Source organism: Diabrotica virgifera, chromosome 2, assembly GCF_917563875.1.
Source record: "Diabrotica virgifera virgifera chromosome 2, PGI_DIABVI_V3a".
Classification (NCBI taxonomy): domain Eukaryota; kingdom Metazoa; phylum Arthropoda; class Insecta; order Coleoptera; family Chrysomelidae; genus Diabrotica; species Diabrotica virgifera.
The window spans coordinates 29,789,986-29,812,936 of NC_065444.1; the positions used below are offsets into that span (position 1 = coordinate 29,789,986).

A 22,951-nucleotide genomic window follows, 5' to 3' on the forward strand; every position below is an offset into this window, starting at 1 on the left:
CTTCCAGTTCCACCATTCCTATTCCACTACGCAATACCCAATTCACGTTGACGCCGTTTATATGTATAACGATCAATTATCGCGGTATCGATATCGGTAGTATGGATATGAATAATATTGATATCGATTCGACTGGAGCATCGAAAACTAAAATGCAATGAAAATGTAACGTTGTAACCTATTGGGTATTGGATATTGATTCAAAAAACCGAAAACCTGTTTTTGTAATAGCCGGTTTTTTTGACCAGTTATAACCGCCAGGTTAAACCGTAAGTAAAAAAACCGGTATTACCGAAACCGGTGTTTTGTCAACAACCGCCATCCCTACCAACGAGGCATTGAACTAAAAAGACATACATGATTTGGAAGAATGCCATGTGTTGGCACCTCCCCCCAGGATTTAGAGCATGTATATCTAGGTTATTTAGAAATAAAGGTAGATCCGGTAAATTTCTGATTAATCTTTAATATCAAAATTAATTCAACTAGTTTGGTTAGTATGGTTTAAACCTTTTCTGTATTCCTTTCTTGTTACGACAAAATATTTTGTAGGACTGTCACTAATTGCCTTTGTTTTTTCAGGACAATGATACATTAGATTTATTTTAGTTATATCTATCTTCGACAATCCTATTCGTTGACCCATCTTTTTATTGAATGACGTATCCTGCAAAGCAGATTTATTAAAATGTATATAAAAGTAAAGATATACATTCCAAAAAAACAAGTGGTCACTGGTCACTTAAAAATTGTCTAATATTACAGAAATAATCGAGTATTTACAACAAAAACCACCGGAAAAAGTAGATTTTTAAATACAGCATTTAAATATAGCGCCTACAGACTAAAAAGATTATTCTGAAAATTCAGTAATTTTCAAAATAATGTTTATTGAGCACTCCGGAAATCGAAACATCAAGCACTAATTAATTAAAAATGTAATTTTCATTACACCAATAATTGTGGCACATTCCTACAAACATAATACTTAAGGGCTTGTCCATATGCGGGCGGTTTGCCAACGTCGACTGCGCGGTTTACCTGTTTTGCCCTTGTTTTCTTAGTATTAAGACAAGCGTCCACAGACCCGCATCGTACGCAACGGATTTTAGTTTGCCTTACAATGATTACCGATAATGCGATCCGTACGATGCGGATCAGTTGACGCGGTTACATAAGTTTCTGTACAAGGCAAACTAAAATCCGTTGCGTACGATGCGTCCGATGCGTACGATGCGGGTCTGTGGACGCTTGCCTTTAGGGTGAAACTTCAACCGCGGCATTAGTGTGAAATCAAGTAAAGGTACGATTCCGAAAGTGGCTGCAGACTGCAGACCGCAAACCGCAGACTGCAGCGACAGTGTCGTCTGCGGTCAGATCAATTCCGAGCAGAACTGCACTGCATCTACATAATAGCGACAACAGCATTGCACGATGGGAATTTATAATAATAGTATAATATTAAAAGTCGTATAAGTAGGATATCAGACGCAATGAACAACGATGAATTAATGTTATATCTTATTTGATGGAAGAAGAAGATGACGACGATCTTTTACTTTTACATTATAAAAGAAAAAGGAAGTAAACTAGGTCTCTATTTAAAAATAGACAATTTGAAGGAAGCTTGCGTCGTAAATAACTGAATATTTTGCTACACATTTAATTAATTGCTCTTCTTCTTCATTTGAAATACTCATTTTTAAAAGAAATTCAATTCTTTTCACTTTTCAGTCAATTTGGAAACAATAAAAATACATGTTGTCGCTCTGCGGTCGGCGACCCTACTGGTTCTGGTGCAGTACTGCGGTCTGCGGTGGCGACGTTCTGCGTGCGGCAGCGACAGTGCCGCTCTACTCGACATCAAGCTCATAAGAAGCCATATGAACAAGTAGGTCTGTCGCTGCGGTCTGCGGTCTGCGGTTTGCAGTTTGCGGTTTGCGGTCTTGTTCGGAATCGTACCTTAAAACAGGTAAACTTCGCAGTCGACGTTGACAAACCGCCCACATATGGACAAGCCCTAAGTTAGACATGCCACAAGAAAACACTGTATCACAACATTATTATTAGAGCTAGTGACATTTATTATTATTAGAACTAGTGACTTTTTTGTTACATTGGCGTGCCCATCGTGGTGCCCACCTTATGGTTCTAAGACAGTAGTTCTATTAGTCCATTTCTTTTTCTTTTATCTAAATTTTCTGTATTATTACTTCTTGGACATATTTGTATACATGTTATTTCTGACTTATTTTTGTCTTTTATTTTTTTATTAATAATAAACAGGTAGACTTATACTGCTTCTTTGTTTTTGATTAGTTTATTTTCGGTACCTCATTTTAGTTTAGTTGTACAGCTCACATTTTAGGTTGAATTTTGTATTTTTATTGGAAACTTATCAATTTATTTATTTTATATATCATTTATTCTTATTCCTTTATATTTACATTTACTTATTGATTTGATATAGTTTTGACAGCAGTGTAAGACACCTGGGAGATTGGTCGATCCCAGCTTCTGGCGCCCGAAACTTAGTCTACTTTATTTATCTCCTATATTCCTGGCCGTATCCATCCTTGAGTGACAAGTTGTCGTTCTCTTGCACATATCGCTAGCCTAACTCCATCCCGTTTGCATATATCTATTCACACTAATTTTATCAGTTTATCTCCCTCTCTTCATCTTTGCATCTTCCTCTACTAATACTACTGCAAAAGCGTTATTTTGTTACATCGGCTTCTCCAACGAGAAGCCACTCATTTTTTGTTCCATAAGTTACATCTAGTTTTTTTTCTTTTTCCTGAGTGAAAGTGAAACTAAAGAGAATGATAAACTCCAACATAAGTAAGGAAAAAGAAAAAACTAATCAGCTAATGTAGCTAAAAAGTAACAAAAATGCGTGGCTTCTACGTTGAGATGCCGATGTAACAAAATACTACTTTTGCAGTAGTATTAGTAGAGGAAGATGCAAAGATGAAAAGATAGATAAACTAATAACAGAAGTATGAATAAACAGAGGCAAACTGAAGGAAGTTAGGCTAGCGATATATGCAAGAGAACGACAAGTTGACACTCAAGGATGGATACGGCCAATTTGCATGCCTGTCAAAGAACAGTGGATCAAAGTAGATAGTGATGACGACTAGAAAAGACAATATGAAGATAAGAATAGATGCTCAGAAAATAGATATAATAAATATAATAATATAGTAGAAATAGAAGAATATATGAGATAAACAAAATAGACCAGTCGCTATGTGACGGGGGATACAATCAATTGCCCCCTACAGTCACTGCACTCAATTTTTTTACTGCCTCCTATGTTTTCTGACTCCTTCCTATTTTTCTGGCACCCACCAATTTCATCTCACATCCTCCATTTTTTTCTAACTCTCGCCAATTTTTTCTCGCTCACTCTAATTTACTTTTTACTATACATGCTATAGATATATTTAAAATTTTAAAGACAATTAATAACGTCACGTGGCACTTGCGACAGAAGTGACTACTTCTTATAGCGCGTTATATACTATTGAGATTTTATGTCTTCTTATTACTAAAGTATCGTCGTGCTATCATGCTTTATTCAGCAATATCATCTTCGTACGACCTTTCATTAGATATTGCAAATCAGTTGACTGATTTTGTCTGCAGATATATGTTTGAGCAATCCGTTTTGTGGGACTGGATATACGAAATTTCTCAAGCATTAAATCACATTCATGGTAAACCGTTAGTACAGTTGAGTCCCCGTGTCTTTACCCGTGCGTCATCATTTAAAGCATACGAAACAAGTCGGAAATTTACTAAACGCAACAGTAAGTGACAAAAAATAAGTATTATTCCGATCACGGGTTATAGTATAAAATTTGACGTTATCAAATAAATAGAATGTCAAATTTAAGTTTTGCTTTAAAATTTTGGTGCAAAATTACAGCTTGTAATTGTGCTAATAAATTATTTTATTATCATTGATTAATAAATAAATAAACAATTTATAAAAAAATTCGATAACATATTTTCTTTTTGTTATTTTATTCACTTTGGCAGAACATTAAACACAAACATTCCTTAACTTTGTCAACAATGAAGTTATTTGTACGTTGTCAAAATTTATCGTAAAATAACATAAACTTATCATAAAATTTCTAACTCCAATATAAAATTAGTTGTGAAAACAATTGTTTGTATACTATAAAAAAACTTCATGCAAATACCAAAAATTCGACAAAATAACAACAAAAAATTCAACAAACTGACAGCCACAAAAGTAGATAAACCAAAACGCCAGAAATTGTACTTAAAATATGTGAAAACCTACCGAATCGTCTTCTTTTGTACCTATCTCTTTTCAATGCACTGAGTCTAGATCGTTCATAAAAATAACATGTGTTTTTACTTAATAACAGGCGGCAGCTGGTTTGTCATTAGTTTCATGCGTGGAAGAGAATGATGCTACATAAAAAGTATGTGTTCTATCTGCCAGGTATTAATGACGCACGGGTAAAGAATTGCGGACTCAACTGTATACAACTGTACATGGCAACAACTATTTAGAATTAGCCGATGTTGCCACAGTTTGTGACTTTGTAGCATTGTATTTGTTTATTTGTAAAGAATAGGTTATGAAATTATGTATACCTATCTTACCTTTGGAATTATTGTAATATTATCGTTTTTTGTAAACGCTTTCGAATGATAGTGCATAATGGATTCATAATCATACATTTGGCCAAAATTAATATCATCTTTTTTCTCAAAATTCCTTTGGCTTCCTACAAAAAATTAATTTAAAACAGTATTAAATAAGCGTTCTATACAAATTTTAGTATTAATAAAAATTGTCTTCGTGCTTTTATATGGCTTTCCTCATGTGATTTTAAAATCAAATAAAAATGACGTAAGTAATTAATTTACCTCTGTAAATGAATGGGTACCAATAAGGTACACATTTATCGCTATGGCCTAGCTCGTCAGTATCCGGGTAGGTACAAATTCATAAGAAAACGGTTCAACGAATGTGTCTTCAAACTTTTGCCGGAGACCTGCGTGAACGCAACTTTTCATATTAGGACAAGAGATTGAAAACCACTCCATTCAAGTTGCTTTTTGAGTACCTCGCCATCAGATAGCACTTTTTCATCTGAGATGTGAAGTTTGAAGACAAATTCATTAAACTGTTTGTTTATGAATTCGCACCTACCCGTATACTGACGAGCTAGGGCATAGTCAAACATGTATATCTTATATCTTATTGGTAATCGTTTACATACAGAAGGTTTAACGATTTGTGCTCTTACGGCATTTATAGCGTTCGGCAAGATTTTTGCTGAAGACCTGCATGCACCCATATACAGTGTCAATTTGAAACGGTACCACCCTCTATAATTTGGTTCCTATAGAAAATCAAAAAATATGTAAAGACACGTCTGAGGGGGACATTTTGTAGACCAGTTTTCAACTACATTACATCAACTCTCTAGCGGGGGCGGTCACAACCCCCAAAATCGTTAATAGAAAAAGGGTTGAGTGATACCTCATTTTAAAGGTCGTTCAACTATCTTTTTAGAAATACCGCATACATTATATTTATTTGTAACAATCAAGTGAAACCGTACAAATATTAGGTATCGAGTACAGAACTCCAAAATTTTTTTTTGAAGTATTCAACTGCAAATTGAATTTTTTTTTGTGTACCTATTGAAATATTTTAAGTATTTTTTAGAGTATTTTTGAAAAAGTAAATAAAACCGTAGAGATATTAAGTATCGAGTTCGGAACTCCAAAAATAGAGGATGTCCTATCATTTGGTCCCTATAGAAAATCTAAGAATATGCAAAAAAACGTCAAATTTATTTGTGAGGGACACTTTTTGTAGACCAGTTTTCAACAAAATTACATCAAACCTCTAGCGGGAGCGGACACAATCTCCAAAATCTTAAATGGAAAGAGGAGTTAAGTGATACCACATTTTAAAGGTCGTTCAACTTCCCTTTCAAAAATACTACGTATATTATATTTCTTTTTAGTACTTTTGTAAAAATCAAGTAAAACTGTAAAGATATTAAGCGTAGAGTTCAGAACTCCAAAGTTTTTTTGGAATAATGACCTCCAAATTGAATTTTTTTTTGAGTATTGGATTATTTTGAGTATTTTTGGCGTATTTTTGGAAAAATCAAGTAGAATTTTTTGGAGTATTTAGTCCAAGATTTTTCCAAAGGTACTTTACAGAAATATAATGTATGTTGTATTTTTGAAAAGGTAGTTAAACGCAGGGCCGGACTGGCTCATGAAAAAGGCGCCAACCCAAATCCTAAAAAGGCGCCAACCTAATCTCTAAACAAAGGCGCCAGACCCCCCTCCTAAGATTTTACATCAAACTTTTTATGTCAAGTAAATCAATATTACTTGTGAATTTTTTTAAATGTAATTTAAATTTAAATCCATAAAGTAATTTACTATTTTTATTGGGAATAGTAAATTATATTAAGATGCCACAAACATATAGCTTCAGTTTTCAAGTATTCCTTTTACTCCGTTACGCTCTTTGGTTTTGAAAAGTGCTAATAATTTTTCAACTGCTTTTACAGAATAATCTACTGGTTCAAAAACATTTGACAAAAATTATGATGATTGGTGTTAGTGATGAATGGTCTAGCGGTCTAGCGTCAGACGGCCGCAAACGGAGCCCTCGGAGAACTGACGCAGGAAATAAAACAAAACGAAGAGACAATGGAGCGAGTCACCAGTGGTGGTGCAGCTGGAACAAACTATGAATGTACAAAAGGAAAGTACTCAGCGAAGAGGAAAAGAGGAAGGAGGAGACTATAATCTTCGGAGAAGGGGGTCTTCGGTTAGAAGATCGTCGGTCAGGGGTAGGGACCTGACCAAGACGGATCTTCCAAGGAGGCAAACTTGAAAGGAGCTCCTCATTTGGGAAAAAAAGATCTAGAGAGAAGGAAGAGGGCTCCGACATAAGGCTATGATAACAGCAATGGAGAAACTTACCAGAGTTACAAATAATTTAGTGAAACTAATGTCCCAAAAATACAGACACGAAGGTCGAGATCAAGAATGCGGTAAAAACCTTAAGAGAGTCACCGAAGACATGGAGGGCACTTTCAGACAAGTCGCCCTCAGCAGAATTGAGAAACGAGATAGAATAGTGGAAAAATCCGGCGAGGAATGAACGACTAAGGAGACGGCAAGCGTGTCCACACAGATGGACATCGAAAGTTGATTTACAACGAATGCTGCACCAATTTTTAACATAGCCGTCAGAAAATTTAACATGTTAATTTACCCAAAAAGACAAAATGCATGGTTACAACAGTAAATCCAATAAGATGTAAATTGAAGCTGGATGGTCAGATAATGGAACAAGTGATGGAGTTTAAATATCTAGGCATCACACTATCTAGCTACGGAAGGCTCGAAACAGAAATGAAAGTTCAAGTGAATAGAGCAAGCAGAGCCGCAGGTTGCCTGAATGACACAATATGGAGAAATAAAAATATCGGAAAAGAAATGAAAGGCAGAATTTACAAAACAGTCATCAGACCAATTATGACATACGCGGCAGAAACACGACTCGACACAGACGGGACAAAAAGTTTGCTCGAAACAGCGGAGATGAAAACCCTTCTAAAAATCGATGGTAAGACTCTATGGGACAGAGCTAGAAGAACAGATATACGACGGAGATGTAAGGTGGACAGGTGGATAACATTGATAACTGGGTAAGAAACAAGAATAGAATAGAGTTACCACATAAGCCGAATGACAACAAATAGAGTAGTAAGGACAGCGAGACACGGTTCCCAAATAGGAAGACGATCAGTTGGAAGACCACGAAAACGATGGAACGACAACTTACTAGAGGCAAATTGAAAAAACAGACAAGGTCATGTCTATACAAAAAGAAGAAGAAAAATCCTATGGTGACTAAATTAAACCCATGTGTTAAACTTTAAAATTCACAGCTATTATTTTTTTATACAGGTATATCGTATTGAGAACAAAAAGCAGCGTACTAGAAAACATTGTTAGGATTTGGGTCCACGGTTTTGGTTACACTATACTAATTGGCGCTAACTATTTTAACACAAAACCTAAAGTGTAAGGGCGCTGCTTGTACTCACCGACTTCGTTATGTAAAATTCTGGGGAGCGAAAATCTTATGTGTATAATGTATGTAGTTAACCAGCTCAGGAAACTGCACATGTAGATTTAATGCCAATTGTAGGATGTAACATTCTTATATTATAACAGAAACAGGGGAGATTGATACCTAAAGCCGCTCTAATCGTAAAAATGGTCTTCGAGGGCGCCGCGCGTTGCATCTAGACTATTAACATAAAGCCCTGGGTACCATTTTCGAGCTATGTGTTCTAGACTTTGATTATCTGATACCTGATACGAGATGAATTTACTCATAATACATTTTAGGCCAATTGTGAGATGTAACACTCTTATATTATAATAGAAACAGCGGATATTGATACCTACGAAAGGCGCCTGAATCGCAAAAATGATCTTCGAGGGCGGCGTGCATCGCATCTAAACTATTTGATTATCTGATACCTGATACAAGTTGACAAGTTGTATTTTGTTCATTGTCTGGCTTCAATATTTAGGATTCTGGGGCGCAAAAATCCTGTATGTATAATGTATCTATGTAGTTATGGAGCGCCGAAAACTACACCTATATATTTTAGGCCAATTGTGGAATGTAACACTCTTTACAATAATATCAGATATAAGATAATCAAATAGCTTAGATGTGACGCGCAGTGCCCTTGAAGACCATTTTTACGATTTGGGCGCTTTTCGTAGGTATAAATATTCGCTATTTCTATTATAATAGAAACAGCAGAAATTGATACCTACGAAAGGCGCCCGAATCTTAAAAATTGTCTTCGAGGTCGCCGCACGTTGCATCTAAACTATTTATTATAATAGAATGATCGGAAATTGATACCTACGAAAAGCGCCTAAATCGTAAAAATTGTCTTCGAGGGCGCCGCGTCTAAGCTATGTATTAGAATAGAAACAGCTGAAACTGATACTTACGAAAGGCGCCCGAATCCTAAAAATTTTCTTCTGGGGCGCCGCTCCTTGCATCAAAGCTACATATTTATTATAAAAGAAACAGCGGATATTGATTGCTACGAAAGGCGCCCAAATCGTAAAAATGGTCTTCGAGGGCGCCGTATCTAAGCTATTTGATTATCTGATACCTGATACCTGGTATTTTGTTGTACCGACTGGCTTCATTGTGTAGGTTTCTGGTGCGCCCTCGGGGCTAAACGGCGAAATCAGAGGCAAGTGAAAACATTTTTAGGGGAATAATAGCTGCATCATATTTGTGTAATGGTTCAAAAAATTTTTTTTTCAGCATTTAATTTTTTTATGGATAGATACTAAGGCAAAAGGCGCACCGGCCCAAGGGCCGGTGGGCCGGCGGGCCAGTCCGGGCCTGGTTAAACGACCTTTAAAATGAGGTATCACTCAACCCCCTTTCCATTAAATATTTTGGTGGTTGCGTCCGCCCCCACTAGAGGGTTGATGTAATTTAGTTGAAAACTAATCCAAAAAATGTTCTCCACACAAATAAATTTGAAGAGGTTTTGCAAATTCTTAGATTTTCTATAGGGACTAAATCATAGAGGATGCCACCTTTTCAAATTGACATACTTTATATACATAATAGAGAACTTGCACACTTTTTTAATAAAAATAATGATGTTCAGTGTTGTTTAAAAATGATGTTCCAAAATTTCACGGTTCAAAAACTCATAATAACTTAGAAGTACAAATTTAAAATCTTCTGTGTATATTTCAAGCGACCCGTGACGTAACATAATTCTATTTTATTTATGATTATGGTTATATTTACATTTTAATGATATTTATCGTATGTCATTGTAATAATAAATACCAGATTGTTGAGATTTTAGTTTGATACAGTTTTTGAAGGAAAGGAAAGAAGGTTTACTTTTGAAATACTTTGGAAAATAAGAGGAAACACTATATTTAAGTGTCGTTTAGTGCCATTTTGTAAAAGTACAACTATTAAAAACCCCAATAAAGTATTCATTGGATTACCAGCCGATAAAAAACGGCGTATAATATATCTACATATTTACTTATCTGCTTTAACTCCCCAACTTCTCCAACGGAAGAATTTTCACCCTTTTGAAAATATGTGGCCACCATACACATATTTACTATAGGTAAGTTATCAGACTGGCCTTTCGAAAAATCCTCTTCGGTAATTTTAAAAAAATTGTCTTAAGTAATCAAAACACTCAACTATTAATTACAAATTGTCTTAACAAAAACACTAAGAGTAGACAGTAGCGCGTCATCAATATTTTTGTTTTTCTAAAGTTCTGCAAACTTTCAACAGTGAGACAACAGTGCGTCGGTAATTAGACACTGACAGTGACATTTATACTATCAAACACAATAATTTTTGTACTCATATGCGCGAAATGTTGCCGAGTCAGTCACGTTCGATTTCTGGTTATAAAAAATCGATTTTTAGTAGATCCAATGTGACACAAAATCTAGGCATGGGATAAAAAAGCTTATTTGAAGAAAGTATTTTTTTGTTCTTCTTAGTGGCGGTACAGGCTCCTTTTTGCAATATTGTATTTAGTTATAGAGTAATTTTAACATACTAACATATTTCTCAAATTGGGCTCTGTACCGCCGTTTTTTATTATATTACGAATATGTGTGCCAAATATCTCGACAAAATATTCAAAATTACAGCCGCAATCTTGGACCTCGTTTGTTGCTACCTGTTGATCGCTACTGTATGCGCTTAAAATATTAGTTCGAAATTGTCAGCAAAAACACTCAAATATTAGTCAGAATTAGCAACTACATATTAAAATATAGATATATAAAACTGAGTGTCAGTGTCAAAACGACTGTCAAACCTAATGAATTAATGGCGAGTACATCCAATAACACAATGATATGACGTCACGACCAATGAGGGTGCGTTTTGGGCTGGCTGTTATAATTTGAATTTTTAATCGTCTTTAGGAATCGTATTTTTAATCGAAAGACAAAAAAAATAGTTTTCTTTGATAGGTATATGTTTTAAATTATGTTCCGTTGTGATTTATAGCATTTTTTTAAATTCTATGTAAGTCCCCTATAGTACATTATTTCACGGTTTTTCCCCTAAATTTTAAGGAACCACTTGGATTGACATGAAATTTCGAATACGCATAGCTTACATGTCAAAGAAAAAAAGTGATATTGTGCCGATGTGTGCTTTTGCCCTTAAGGTGACTTTCACCCCCTCTTGGGGGTGAAAAAATATATGTCCAAAATAAGTCCGGAAATCGTTAAACTGACTAATTTTAAGTAACTTTTGTTCCTTAGAGCTTTTTCGCCAAGTTAACACTTTTCGAGTTATTTGCGAGTGAATATGTTCATTTTTCAACAAAATAACCACATTTTTAGACGGTTTTTCTCAAATAACTCAAAAAGTAAGTATTTTGTCGAAAAAAACGTTCTTAGCAAAAATATAGCCTGTAAAAAAAATAAAAAAAAATAGTGTACGCGTTAGGTCTCTGGACCTCGTAGAACCAGAGTTATATATAGCCAATGAAAAATAGATTCATATTCACCAAATTCCAAATAGAATATTTCGACGTGAAGTATCCAAAAAATTAAGCACTTTTTGGGGAAAATCCATTATAACTTTTTTAAAGTGTTTATTTCTGTTTTTATAAAAAGTTTCTAGCATTAAGCTTAAGCAAGTTACAGTCAAAATAAATTTGGTCCCATTTTGTTTTCGCAAAAAAATCAGGAATACCACCCCCTAATTAGCAACTTACATGACATTAATCGTTAGCGCTCCACAAATTATTTTACTTATGTTGTGTTAATATGATATGTAAGTTTCATCGATACAAAATGCTTATTTTTTTAAAAATTTGGTTTTAAAGTAAAATTTTTAAAAATTTTAATTTTGAAAAATATGCTTTTTTTTCAAAATAACTTAAAAAAAATTGTTAGAGATACCAAAAATCTCGAAAAACAAAAAAGTCAGCATTGCTTTTCTGAATATCATGTATTTTTTTGTTTTTATGTTAGACAAAAATTGATTAAGATTTGGTGTTTCTAAATTTGCATACGTTCGTGACCAGTGACTCGTTCAACCCCTTTTAACTACAGCCCTTTCAAAAATAAGGACTTTGAACCAATGGAACTTACAGATCATATAAACAATACATACACGAGTCAAGTAATTTGTGAAGTCGTAACGATTAACTTCATTTGAGATACTAATTAGGGGGTGATTTTCCCGATTTTTTTACCAACAAAAAAGGGACTAACTTTATTTTGAGCGTAACTTGTTTACTTTTGATGCTAGAAATTTTTTTTACAAAACAAAAATGAAGCTTTTTTTAAACATTTTAAATAAGTTGTAATGAGTTTTCCCCGAAATGTGCTTCATTTTTGGTTATTTCACGTTAAAGTATTCCATTTGGAATTTGACGAATATGAACCTATTTTTCATTAGCTATAACTCTGCTTCTACTAGATATAAAGACGTGATATATACACCATTTTTTTTAAATTTTTTACAAGCTATATTTTTATTAAGAATGTTTCTTCGACAAAATACTTACTATTGGAGTTATTTGCGGAAACCGTCTAAAATCGTGGTTACTTTGTTGAAAAAATGAACATATTCACTGGTAAATAACTCGAAAAATATTGACTTAGTGAAAAAACTCTATAGAACAAAAGTTTCTTAGAATTAGTCAGTTTATCCATTTCCAGACTTACTTTGGACGAATAGTTTTCACACCCAAAAGGGGGTGAAAACCACCTCCAGGGCAAAAGCACATATCGGCACAATATCCATTTTTTTCTTTGACTTGTTAGATATGTGTGTGCCAAATTTCATGTCAATACAAGTGGTTCTTTAAAATTTAGAGGTTTTGGAATATTTTACCGTTAAAGAACGTACTACTATGTGTATTTAAAATTTATTTCAGAATGGAATACTTGCCTTCTTTTATATTATCGAGTATAATATTGATGTGGTCGTCTCTGTCTTTTCTGCTTTGTTCATGCCAAAAACCAATTACGTGCATAAATTCATGTATAATGTTCCCCAATCGACACTTGTCGCCTAGAGTGACGTTTTGGTATCCAGCAGGTTGCCTTCCTACGGGAGAAGCACAGATCTTCTTTTTTTCGTGTATAATGTTGATACGATACTTATCATCAGGCTGAGCAGGTCTGAATCTAAATATATATATTAACGTTGTTCTGAAGCTATTTTCTTGTGGCATTTTTATAATCAAGTATATTCAAATGGGAAATAAGCCACAATTTTACCTAAAAATGATTTTATTAACGTTTCGACGCCCAAGTCGGGTGTCGTTGTCAAAATACAAAAAATAGGCGTCGAAACGTTAATAAAATCATTTTTAGGTAAAATTGTGGCTTATTTCCCATTTGAATATACTTGAATATATATTAACAATGAAAAAGACAATTTCTATTTCCTTTCGATTCAGAGGCGATGCAAAATCTCTAGATAGCTGTTTCTGTCTTACAGACTTCTTCAGTAGAGCTGCCTGCACACCTCTGAATCAAAAACTGTCTATTTTAAGCGGAATTTTAAAAATAGTTTAAAATCCACTTTTGGGACGCTTCCGACGACATCTCTTATAGAAAAGCGAAAAGTCTCTTAAGGCTATCGGTACATAATTCGCAAATATTTTACGGCTATCCCTCTTTTTTTCTGTCTTTACACGGCAAATTACGTGTAGTAATATTCACACTAGTATGGATATGTAAACATTACTAGAATGTCATTTTACTTGAAAATGTCATCATTAACTTAAAGAGATGGTTTTTGAATGTTCTTGGATAACTGTTATATTTGTATAATTGCAAATTATTAATTCAGTTAATAAATGTGATAATGTTTTCACTAACTATGTATTCAGTGATTGTAATAATTTATATGTACAAAAAAACTAATACTCAATAAAGAAAAGAAAAGGAAAAGTGTTAAAGTGATTTTTTAATAATATATCGTTACTATGGAACATAGAAATACTATGGAAAATAGAAATATTATCAAATACCGTGAAATCAACAAACTCATAAAAAGAAAAATTAAACAGGCCAAAGAATCCTGGCTCGAGAATTCGTGTAAAGAAATAGAAGACCTCCAAAAAAAAGTATGACACTTTCAACCTCCACAAGAAACTTAAATATACCTCCGGAATTAGAAAACAGAAAAATGCTCACGTACTTAAAACCGCAGACGGAAAAATTTGTGATCACGAACAACAGTGCAAAGAATGGGAGAGACACATCAGTGACCTTTTTGACGATGCTTCTCGAGAAAATACTCCAAATACTACCTGTGACGACCAATTAGACAGAGGTCCCAGTATACTGAAGTCAGAAGTCATAAAAGCAATACAACAAGTCAAAAACAATAAAGCACCTGGACCAGATCAAATCCCTGTTGAGCTACTTAAACTTTTAGATGAGGAAAACATTACCTACTTGACTACTTTCTTTAACAAAATTTACAAGGAACGAAAATACCAGATGATTGGTTGGAGTCACTGTTTATAACATTACCAAAGAAAAGCAGGCCCACCAAATGCAGCGATTGTAGACTAATCAATTTGATGAGTCACACACTTAAGATACTTTTACGTATTATACAAAATCAAGTATTCCTTCTGTGCGAAACTAGAATGGGTAATAAGCAATTTGGATTTAGAAATGGTCTTAGGAACTAGAGAAGCACTATTTTGTATGCGCGTTCTATTACAAAAAAGTTGTGAATTCCGAAAGAACGTTTATGTTTGTTTCATCAACTTCGAGAAGGCATTCGACCGAGTACAACATGATACACTTTTCGATTGCCTGCAGGCAGCAGGACTTGACCACTACGATATAAGACCGCTGAAATACTTATATTACAATCAAGTAGCCTCTATCCAAATTGGAGACAGTCGTATTGAAAATCTGCCGATAAAACGTGGAGTACGACAAGGTTGTGTTTTATCACCCACCCTTTTAAATCTGTACTCTGAAGAAATCTTTAGGGAGGCTTTGGATGACAGACAAGAGGGAGTAAGGCTAGGCGGAGAAGTAATCAACAATATTAGATACGCTGACGATACAGCCATTATTGCTGAAAATTTACAAGATCTTCAGACACTACTAAATCTAGTCAGTGAAGCAAGTTATCGAAGAGGCCTTAAAATCAACATTTCAAAGACAAAGTGGATAGCAGTTGGAAAGATTAATATAGATCAAGGTCAGCTTTCTCTTGATGGAGAGGAGTTAGAACGGGTAAATCATTTCAAGTACCTTGGCAGCTGGTTAAATGTAAATTGTGACTCTGATGAAGAGATAATATTTAGGATCGAAATATCACGGAAGGCTTTTATGACCTGGAAACCAGTTTTATGTAACAGAAACCTGTCGATGAATATTCGAAAGAAGGTGCTGAAATGTTATGTGTGGTCTATCCTATTGTATGGTTGTGAGACATGGACGTTAAAAACCACAATGCTAAACAAAATAGAAGCATTCGAATTGTGGTGCTATCGACGAATCCTAAATATATCGTGGGTTTCGCACACTTCCAATGAAGATGTTCTTCGAATGCTGAATTCAGAACGTCTGCTCATAAGCATCATAAAGAGGAGAAAAACAGGCCATATAATTAGAGGACCTAAATACCATCTGCTTCGCCTTATAATACAAGGAAAAGTGGAGGGAAAGAGATGGATTGGTCGAAAGAAACTTTCATGGCTAGACAATGGTGTGGCTGCACAGTAGAAGAATTATTTCGCGCAGCAGCCGATAGAGAGAGATTTCAAGAAATTGTAAACATGATGATGGCCAACATCTCAATACAGACACGGCACCTAAAGAAGAAGATGGAACACTTACAATTTTGAACATCTTTAACAACAAAATACTTGGATTTGGATCACAGAATATATTATTCTGATGTATTCTCTGCTTGGATCTTTCACAAATAATACACAATAAATAACTTTTTATTAAGTTCACGTCTTAAATCAATTATTTATTATCAAATACACAAGGGCCGGTTGTTCGAACGCTAATCAAAAATAATCATTATCAAATATTTAATTACTGTCACCAACTGTCAATGTCAACTTTGTTTGGGTTGCTGAAAACATAATTATGGATTACAATTATGAAATTAGTTAAAAAATTATATTAATAATTGTTATGGTAATTGATTAACTAATCTTATAGTTATAATCAATTATGTTTTTAGCAACCCAATCAAAGTTGACATTGACAGTTGGTGACAGTAATTAAATATTTGATAGTGATCATTGTTGATTAACGTTCGAATAACCGGCCCTATATATTAATATTATTTAATCAATAACTCAAAATATTCCCGATGCCATGTCAAATATTTAAAATTGTCACTGCATGATTGTCACTGTCTGACTGACATTATATTCGACTGAGTGCGTTGTAAGACAAAGATAGATTTGGAAAATATTACCACGGACATTGTGTTCACTTTTTCGAATCCTGAAAAAACCTGATAAATATTTTTGAAAAATTTAAACGCAGAATATATTTTAAAGAAAAGAAAGAAATATATTTTAAAATATATTTTAATTTATAACCGAGTTACAGCGTGTTTTATCGATTTTGCTCATTTCTTTCCTAAGCCATAACTTTAGAACCACCCTGTTTATTTTTTTTATATTTGGTACACCTATGTCTCATTCAAAACCCAAAATACCGACATACTAACCATGAGAAAAATCCAGGTCCGGATTAACAAAAAATTATAAAGTAATTGTGACCTTAAAATAACACCCTGTATATTCAAATTTTGAAAACCTGTTTGCATATTTCAAAAGAGCACAAAAAACTAAGTTTAACGGTTTGCTTCAATTTTTGGGCCAGACAATTTTATGACTTTATTTTGAAATTATATTGAATTTTTAAGAACTCTGACCTTAAAAAGCAGGTATTATTAACTTTTCGTTATAAATTAATAACGTTAATGAATAAATACTCATTTTAAAAATAATCAATACTTATTTACCACATTGAAATGACCCAATTACTAATCACAAGAAAAATCCAGGTCCGGATTAACAAAAAAAAATATAAAGTAATTGTGACCTTGAAACAACACCCTGTATATTGAAATTTTGAAAATTGGCGCATTTTAAAAGAGCATAAAAAACTGCGTTAAAAGGGGCATGTCACATTTTTGAGCAAATAATTTAATTACGACAGTTTTGAAATCATATTCATTAATTCTGTCAAGGTGACAAGAAGCTGCCAGAAAATTTAAGAACAATCCCAATGTAATCAGAAAATCCATTCGAAATTTTTTAAAACGAGCAAGGAAATGCATCGAACAAAATGTCGGACGTTTTAAGCAACTGGTATACGCTGTGAGCTCGTACGTAGAGGGGATATTTACAAATTCGCGAACGCCAGTAGTGACAAGTTTGTAAACGTTTACCGGAAATTTGACATAAATGTCAAAGTGATTAATTTAAAATTAAAATTAAAAACATTAATTATAAACAATATTAGTTGGTCAAAGCTGTGGTATATATTTTTACCTTAAATATACTTACGTTTTAAATACTGAATTTAAGTTTTTTTAATGTTCCGTAATATCTAATTATAAATAAATAATCTATTATAATCTTAGCGCCATCTACACGATTATTGTCAAAGTATCCGAAGTAAGAAATTGATATTTTATCAATAGAACGTCAAAATGATTAGAAAAATCTTAAAAAAATCGATTACAATTTAATTACTTTTTTGCGTTGTAAATATTAAGCGATAACAATTAAAATAATAAATTTAAAAATTACCAGTAAAAGTAGAATTAGTAACCGCTCGGAACGACACCAGCGAAGCTCAGAGCGTATAGTTCAAATATTTATAATTTATGTTAAATTGTTGAATTGTATAACGAGTTTCATTTTATTAGACATAGCTGTTTTTTTGATTCTTTACTAAATGATTAAAATTTTTAATGATGTCCATACAGCTACAAATTAAGAGAATCCATGAAGCCAGCGTAGTAAATAAGTATAAAGTATTTTTAAAATGTTATTGATTCATTAACCTTCGTAAGACGGTGCGGAGTGCAGCTGCACCCCAGACCTCGTTTTTCTCACCTATCTTTTTTAATATTTTTTTTTATTTTTGTCCATTTTTTTATTCGCATTAAATTCAATTCTAAACGCACTCCACCCATTACAGCATTTAAAACTCTTTGCATTTAAGTGTTTTTTTGGAAAAATGACTGTAGGGTGCATAATATGATGAAAATTTCATATCCTGAATTTTACGTTTCTGATGTTCCACCTGGAGCTAACAGAGCTAAGGGGCAAGGTCGGTGTTACTTATGTCACAGAAAAAGACAGAAAGCCCCGACATAACTGTATTATGTGCAAAAACTTTGTGTTGCTCACTCTGTGAAAAATTTGATGTCTTTGTAATGCAACGGTAATAATTTTTTTAAAGAATAAATGAGTACTTTGTTTGTAAAAATATATTTCATAGTTTAATAAGCAAGTCCTATTTATCTTTCAAATCAATTTCCCCGACGTTCAAATATGAAAAACAATGGATATACGGATGGGGTGCAATTGCACCCCGCACCGTCGTTTACGTAAGAATCTAAGCACCGCTTTACGAGGGTTAACATTAAATTATTAAAAGTTAATAATACATGGTTTTTAATCTCACAGTTCTTTAATATTTCAATATAATTTCAACATTGATGTAATTAAATCATCTGCGCAAAAAATTAAAATGAACTATTAATCACAGTTTTTATGCTCTTTTAAAATGCGCCAATTTTCAAAATTTCAATATACAGGGTGTTGGTTCAAGGTCACAATCACTTTATATTATTTTGTTAATCCGGACCTGGATTTTTCTTGTTATTAGTAATTGGGTCGTTTCAATGTGGTAAATAATTATTGATTATTTTTAAAATGAGTATTTATTCATTAACTTTAATAATTTATAATTAAAAGTCAATAATACCTGCTTTTTACTTTCAGAGTTCTTAAAAAATTCAATATAATTTCAAATTTAAAGTCAAAAAATTGTCTGGCCGAAAAATTGAAGCGAATCAATAAACTTAGTTTTTTGTGCTCTTTTCAAATATGCAAACAGATTTTCAAAATTTCAATATACAGGGTGTTGATTAGTCACAATTACTTTATAATTTTTTGTTAATCCGGACCTGGATTTTTCCAGTGATTAGTATGTCGGTCGTTTGGGTTTTGAATGAGACATATTTGTACCAAATATCAAAAAACATATACAGGGTGGTTCTAAAGTTATGGCTTAGAAAAGAAATGAGCAAAATCGATAAAACACCCTGTAACTCGGTTATAAAAGTCGGTAGGGCAAAAAATATAGTACATCTATCTAGAACCGCCTCGGTGATCTCTATTCACCATTAAAGTATTTCCGTTTCCCAATGAAACACCCTGTTTAAAGGGAATAAACGAATAATCATAGATGAATTATCAACAAAACAACTTAACTGGTTTGGACATATATTAAGAATGGATGAACAACGAATACCAAGGGAAATACTAAAATGGCAACTAGAAGGAAAGATAAAACTAAATAGACCGAGAACGAGTTGGAAGGAGCGAAGGAATAGACAAAGAGCTGGGAGAAAGAATCGTAGAAGATAGCCTATGGAAAACCGGACGATGTGGCGATTGGAAGTCAAAGAACGGCGGAGGACGTTATAAACCGACATGTAGTAGTAGCAGTGGCTTATTTACAATATGATTCAATAAAATTGTGTTTTGACTAGGAAAGTTTTGGGGTAGTTCTGATTTCTTTCATTATATATGGATTTTGGGCTGCTGCATCCGAATATGAGATTTGCGGACAAAATTTCCTGCCGGAACATTGAAAAAATCGCGAAAAAAGCGAAAAATTTTAGCTTTTTTCCGCTTTTTTGCTCAAATCTCGAAAGCTATTAACTTTTAGTAAATGGTCTGTTAACAGAAATGAAAGTACTTAAAACTATCTACAAATATCACTATTTACTTTTTTTTTCAGACGAACCGTTCGGGCTAAAGTACAAGTTGAAAATTGCCAATTTTTAACGGTCTCGGCAAAACCCACTTTTTACATTCCAAAACTTTATTTTTTATTAGAATGCTGTCATTTTATAAATTTCTCCTAGTTTTCTGTACAAATAATAAATGTTAGTTCATAGGTATGGTATGTCTCTTGTGACAGCTTTCATGAGTCCATTCCGTCCTAAGAGACCGGGAATGTCTCTGCTTTTCCCTTAGAGCCACAAAGGATCAGGCACAGATGGAGTCACAGTTTCAGTTGATGTGAACATTTCCTTCGGATCTATTATCTTGATTTCTGATAAACCTTGAGGTATTCGTCCTTTTAAAATGAATTAGTTGAACAGCTCCCTGACTTCCATAAACCTCAGGCGCGGGTTTCTTTTTTATCCGAGGAATGGATTGCTTAGGAGCTACTGCATGTTTTGGCATGTACGTTAAAATCAGCGTTATCGTACACCTGCTATGTAAAGCACGGCACCTCATCTTTCTGCGGATCGCCTGCGAATACTGACACTTCCAGGCGAACAGCTTCTGTATAGGATGAACAAAACCCCAAAGAGAAAACTACATCAACCTATTTTCTTGAGCCGTACTTTTTCTAGAGAAAACGGCCAACCCTGCAAGGAATGGTGAGACCAACTATTAGGGCCTTACTGCCGCTACAAGACTTTGAGCAATCGCAGGCGATCCGCAGAAAATTGACCAGCCGCGCTTTACACAACAGGTGTACGAAAACGCTGATTTTAACCCTTTCTATGCCAGGCCTTAATTTGCATGTTGGTATCTCAATCCCAAAGGTTTTTTCATGCTTAGAGTCCCATTGCCTTATATATACGTCGAATATAAATAAACAAATAAATGACCAAAACAGGTTTTTTAATGAGTTTTTTTTTAACCAACTTAAACGTTTTCGTTAAAGTTTAAAGTTCTTAAAAGTATACTCATCAGAGAGCAAACCAACTTGAAAAAATGTAACTAACTTAAAAAAGATAATGTAATGTAAATTAACATTAAAAGTTTTCTTTTGTGTGGTACTCCTCAAAACGTGACACTACGCAACAAAGGCAGACTCCGCATCTTGCACACATGTATCTCGATCCGCTTCTTTTTTTCTGGTCTTTTCTGTGGCTACAAACGCTTCACCTTCTAGCAGCTACCTATAAGCGTTGCCACCAGTGCTACAATATAGCATATATCTAAAATATGTGAACAAATATATACGGCAATGGGTCCGCATGACCTGTCTTAGGTGCCAACATTTTGAGGCTTTGGGAACAATAATCTAACATTTTCCGACATATTTCTACGGCATTGGGACACCAATGAGTCTAAAATTTTATAAGCAACGCATATTTTCGGCTTTGGTAAATTGATACCATAACACCTTGATCGTATATATACGGCGGCTGGGAATACAGACCCACTTTTTCAAAAACATATATATGCAGCGTTGGGACAGAAAGGGTTAACGTACATACAATCGACAGATACCACACTTTTTACGTCATGGATGGCATTTATTGTATTGCACCAAAACATGCAATAGCTCCTAACCAATCCATTCCTCGGCTAAAAACTAAACCCGCACCTGAGGTTTATGGAAGTCAGACAGCTGTTCAACTAAAACATTTTGAAAGGACAAAACCTCAAGGTTTATCAGAAATCAAAATCCGAAGGGAATGTTCACACCAACTGAAACTGTAACTCCATTTGTGCCTGATCTGTGACTCTAAGGGAAAAGCAGAGACATTATCGGTATTTTAGGATGGAATGGATTCATGGAAGCTGTGAGAAGAGACATACCATATTCATATTATGAACTAACATTTATTATTTGTACAGAAAACTAGGAGAAATTTATCAAATGACAGCATTCTAATAAAAAATAAAGTTTTGGAATTAAAAAGTGGGTTTTGCCAAGACCGTTAAAAATTGGCAATTTTCAACTTGCACTTTAGACCGAACTGTTCGTCTGAAAAAAAAAGTAAATAGTGATTTTTGTAGATAATTTTAAGTACTTTAATTTTTGTTAACAGGCCATTTACTAAAAGTTATTGTTTTTCGAGATTTGAGCAAAAAAGCGGAAAAAAGCTGAAATTTTTCGATTTTTTTGCGATTTTTTCAATGTTCCGGCAAGAAATTTTGTCCGAAAACCTCATTCGGATTCAGCAGCCCAAAATCCATATATAATGAAAGAAATCAGAACTACCCCAAAACTTTCCCACTAGGGAGCTCGTAGAGTGTAGAGTACAAATTCACTGAATCAATAAAAATAGTACTTAAATAAAACCACATGCTAGACTTAGATTTATATAAATGGTACTAGATAGAGAAATCTGGAAAATTAGGAGAGGGAGAAGATGGATGTTATGGGCTAATTTGATGGAAAGAATATTTATTGCCAATAAATATAAATAAATTGTTCAAACTTACGTGACACATGTGTATTTATGAAACGTGGCAATTGCTAGATGAATCTTTTCCTTTTGTGTAACAGTAATATTTTCATCAATTTGATATGGAATGATTCCTTGATCCCATCTCCACGTTTCTCCAACTCGGCCATTTCGCAGTGAATCCTGTGGCAATATGATGTCACCTTCAAAATAGTCGTCATTTTCTTCTGGATTCTTATAGTTTACATTAGATCTTGATTTTTTAATTCTTTTGTTAGCGATATCCTCAACGAAAACCAAAGCTACGAGTATTACCACATGCAATATATGTTTCGACATATCCCACAATAAGTATTTGCATATAAACTAAAAGATAAAGAATTCAAT

General features: G+C 33.9%; 1 protein-coding gene across 2 annotated transcripts; it reads right to left on the reverse strand.

Annotated features, from left to right (window-relative positions):
- Positions 1–446: 446 nt before the first annotated feature.
- On the reverse strand, positions 447–22,951 carry LOC126879475 (zinc metalloproteinase nas-14-like). Of its 2 annotated transcripts, none has more exons than XM_050642505.1 (4): positions 22,602–22,951; positions 13,042–13,284; positions 4,651–4,771; positions 447–667 (listed from the first exon to the last, which is right to left on the reverse strand). In XM_050642505.1, exons 1-4 carry the CDS (start codon positions 22,901–22,903, stop codon positions 482–484), a joined length of 852 nt encoding a protein of 283 aa, XP_050498462.1. In that variant the 5' UTR covers positions 22,904–22,951; the 3' UTR covers positions 447–481. The 2 variants fall into 2 exon arrangements, with proteins under 2 accessions (XP_050498462.1, XP_050498461.1); XM_050642504.1 differs by having other exon boundaries at positions 4,651–4,775; positions 13,046–13,284; positions 22,602–22,949.

Bases quoted from the DNA above. Each gene is read 5' to 3' on its own strand.
- LOC126879475 (XM_050642505.1), bottom strand. From the start codon at position 22,903: ATGTCGAAACATATATTGCATGTGGTAATACTCGTAGCTTTGGTTTTC. The intron at 13,285-22,601 runs GTAAGTTTGAAC...ATATATATTTAG, and splicing joins CATAAATACACATGTGTCAC to ATTCAGACCTGCTCAGCCTG. The intron at 668-4,650 runs GTAAGATAGGTA...TCTGCTTTGCAG, and splicing joins ATATTACAATAATTCCAAAG to GATACGTCATTCAATAAAAA.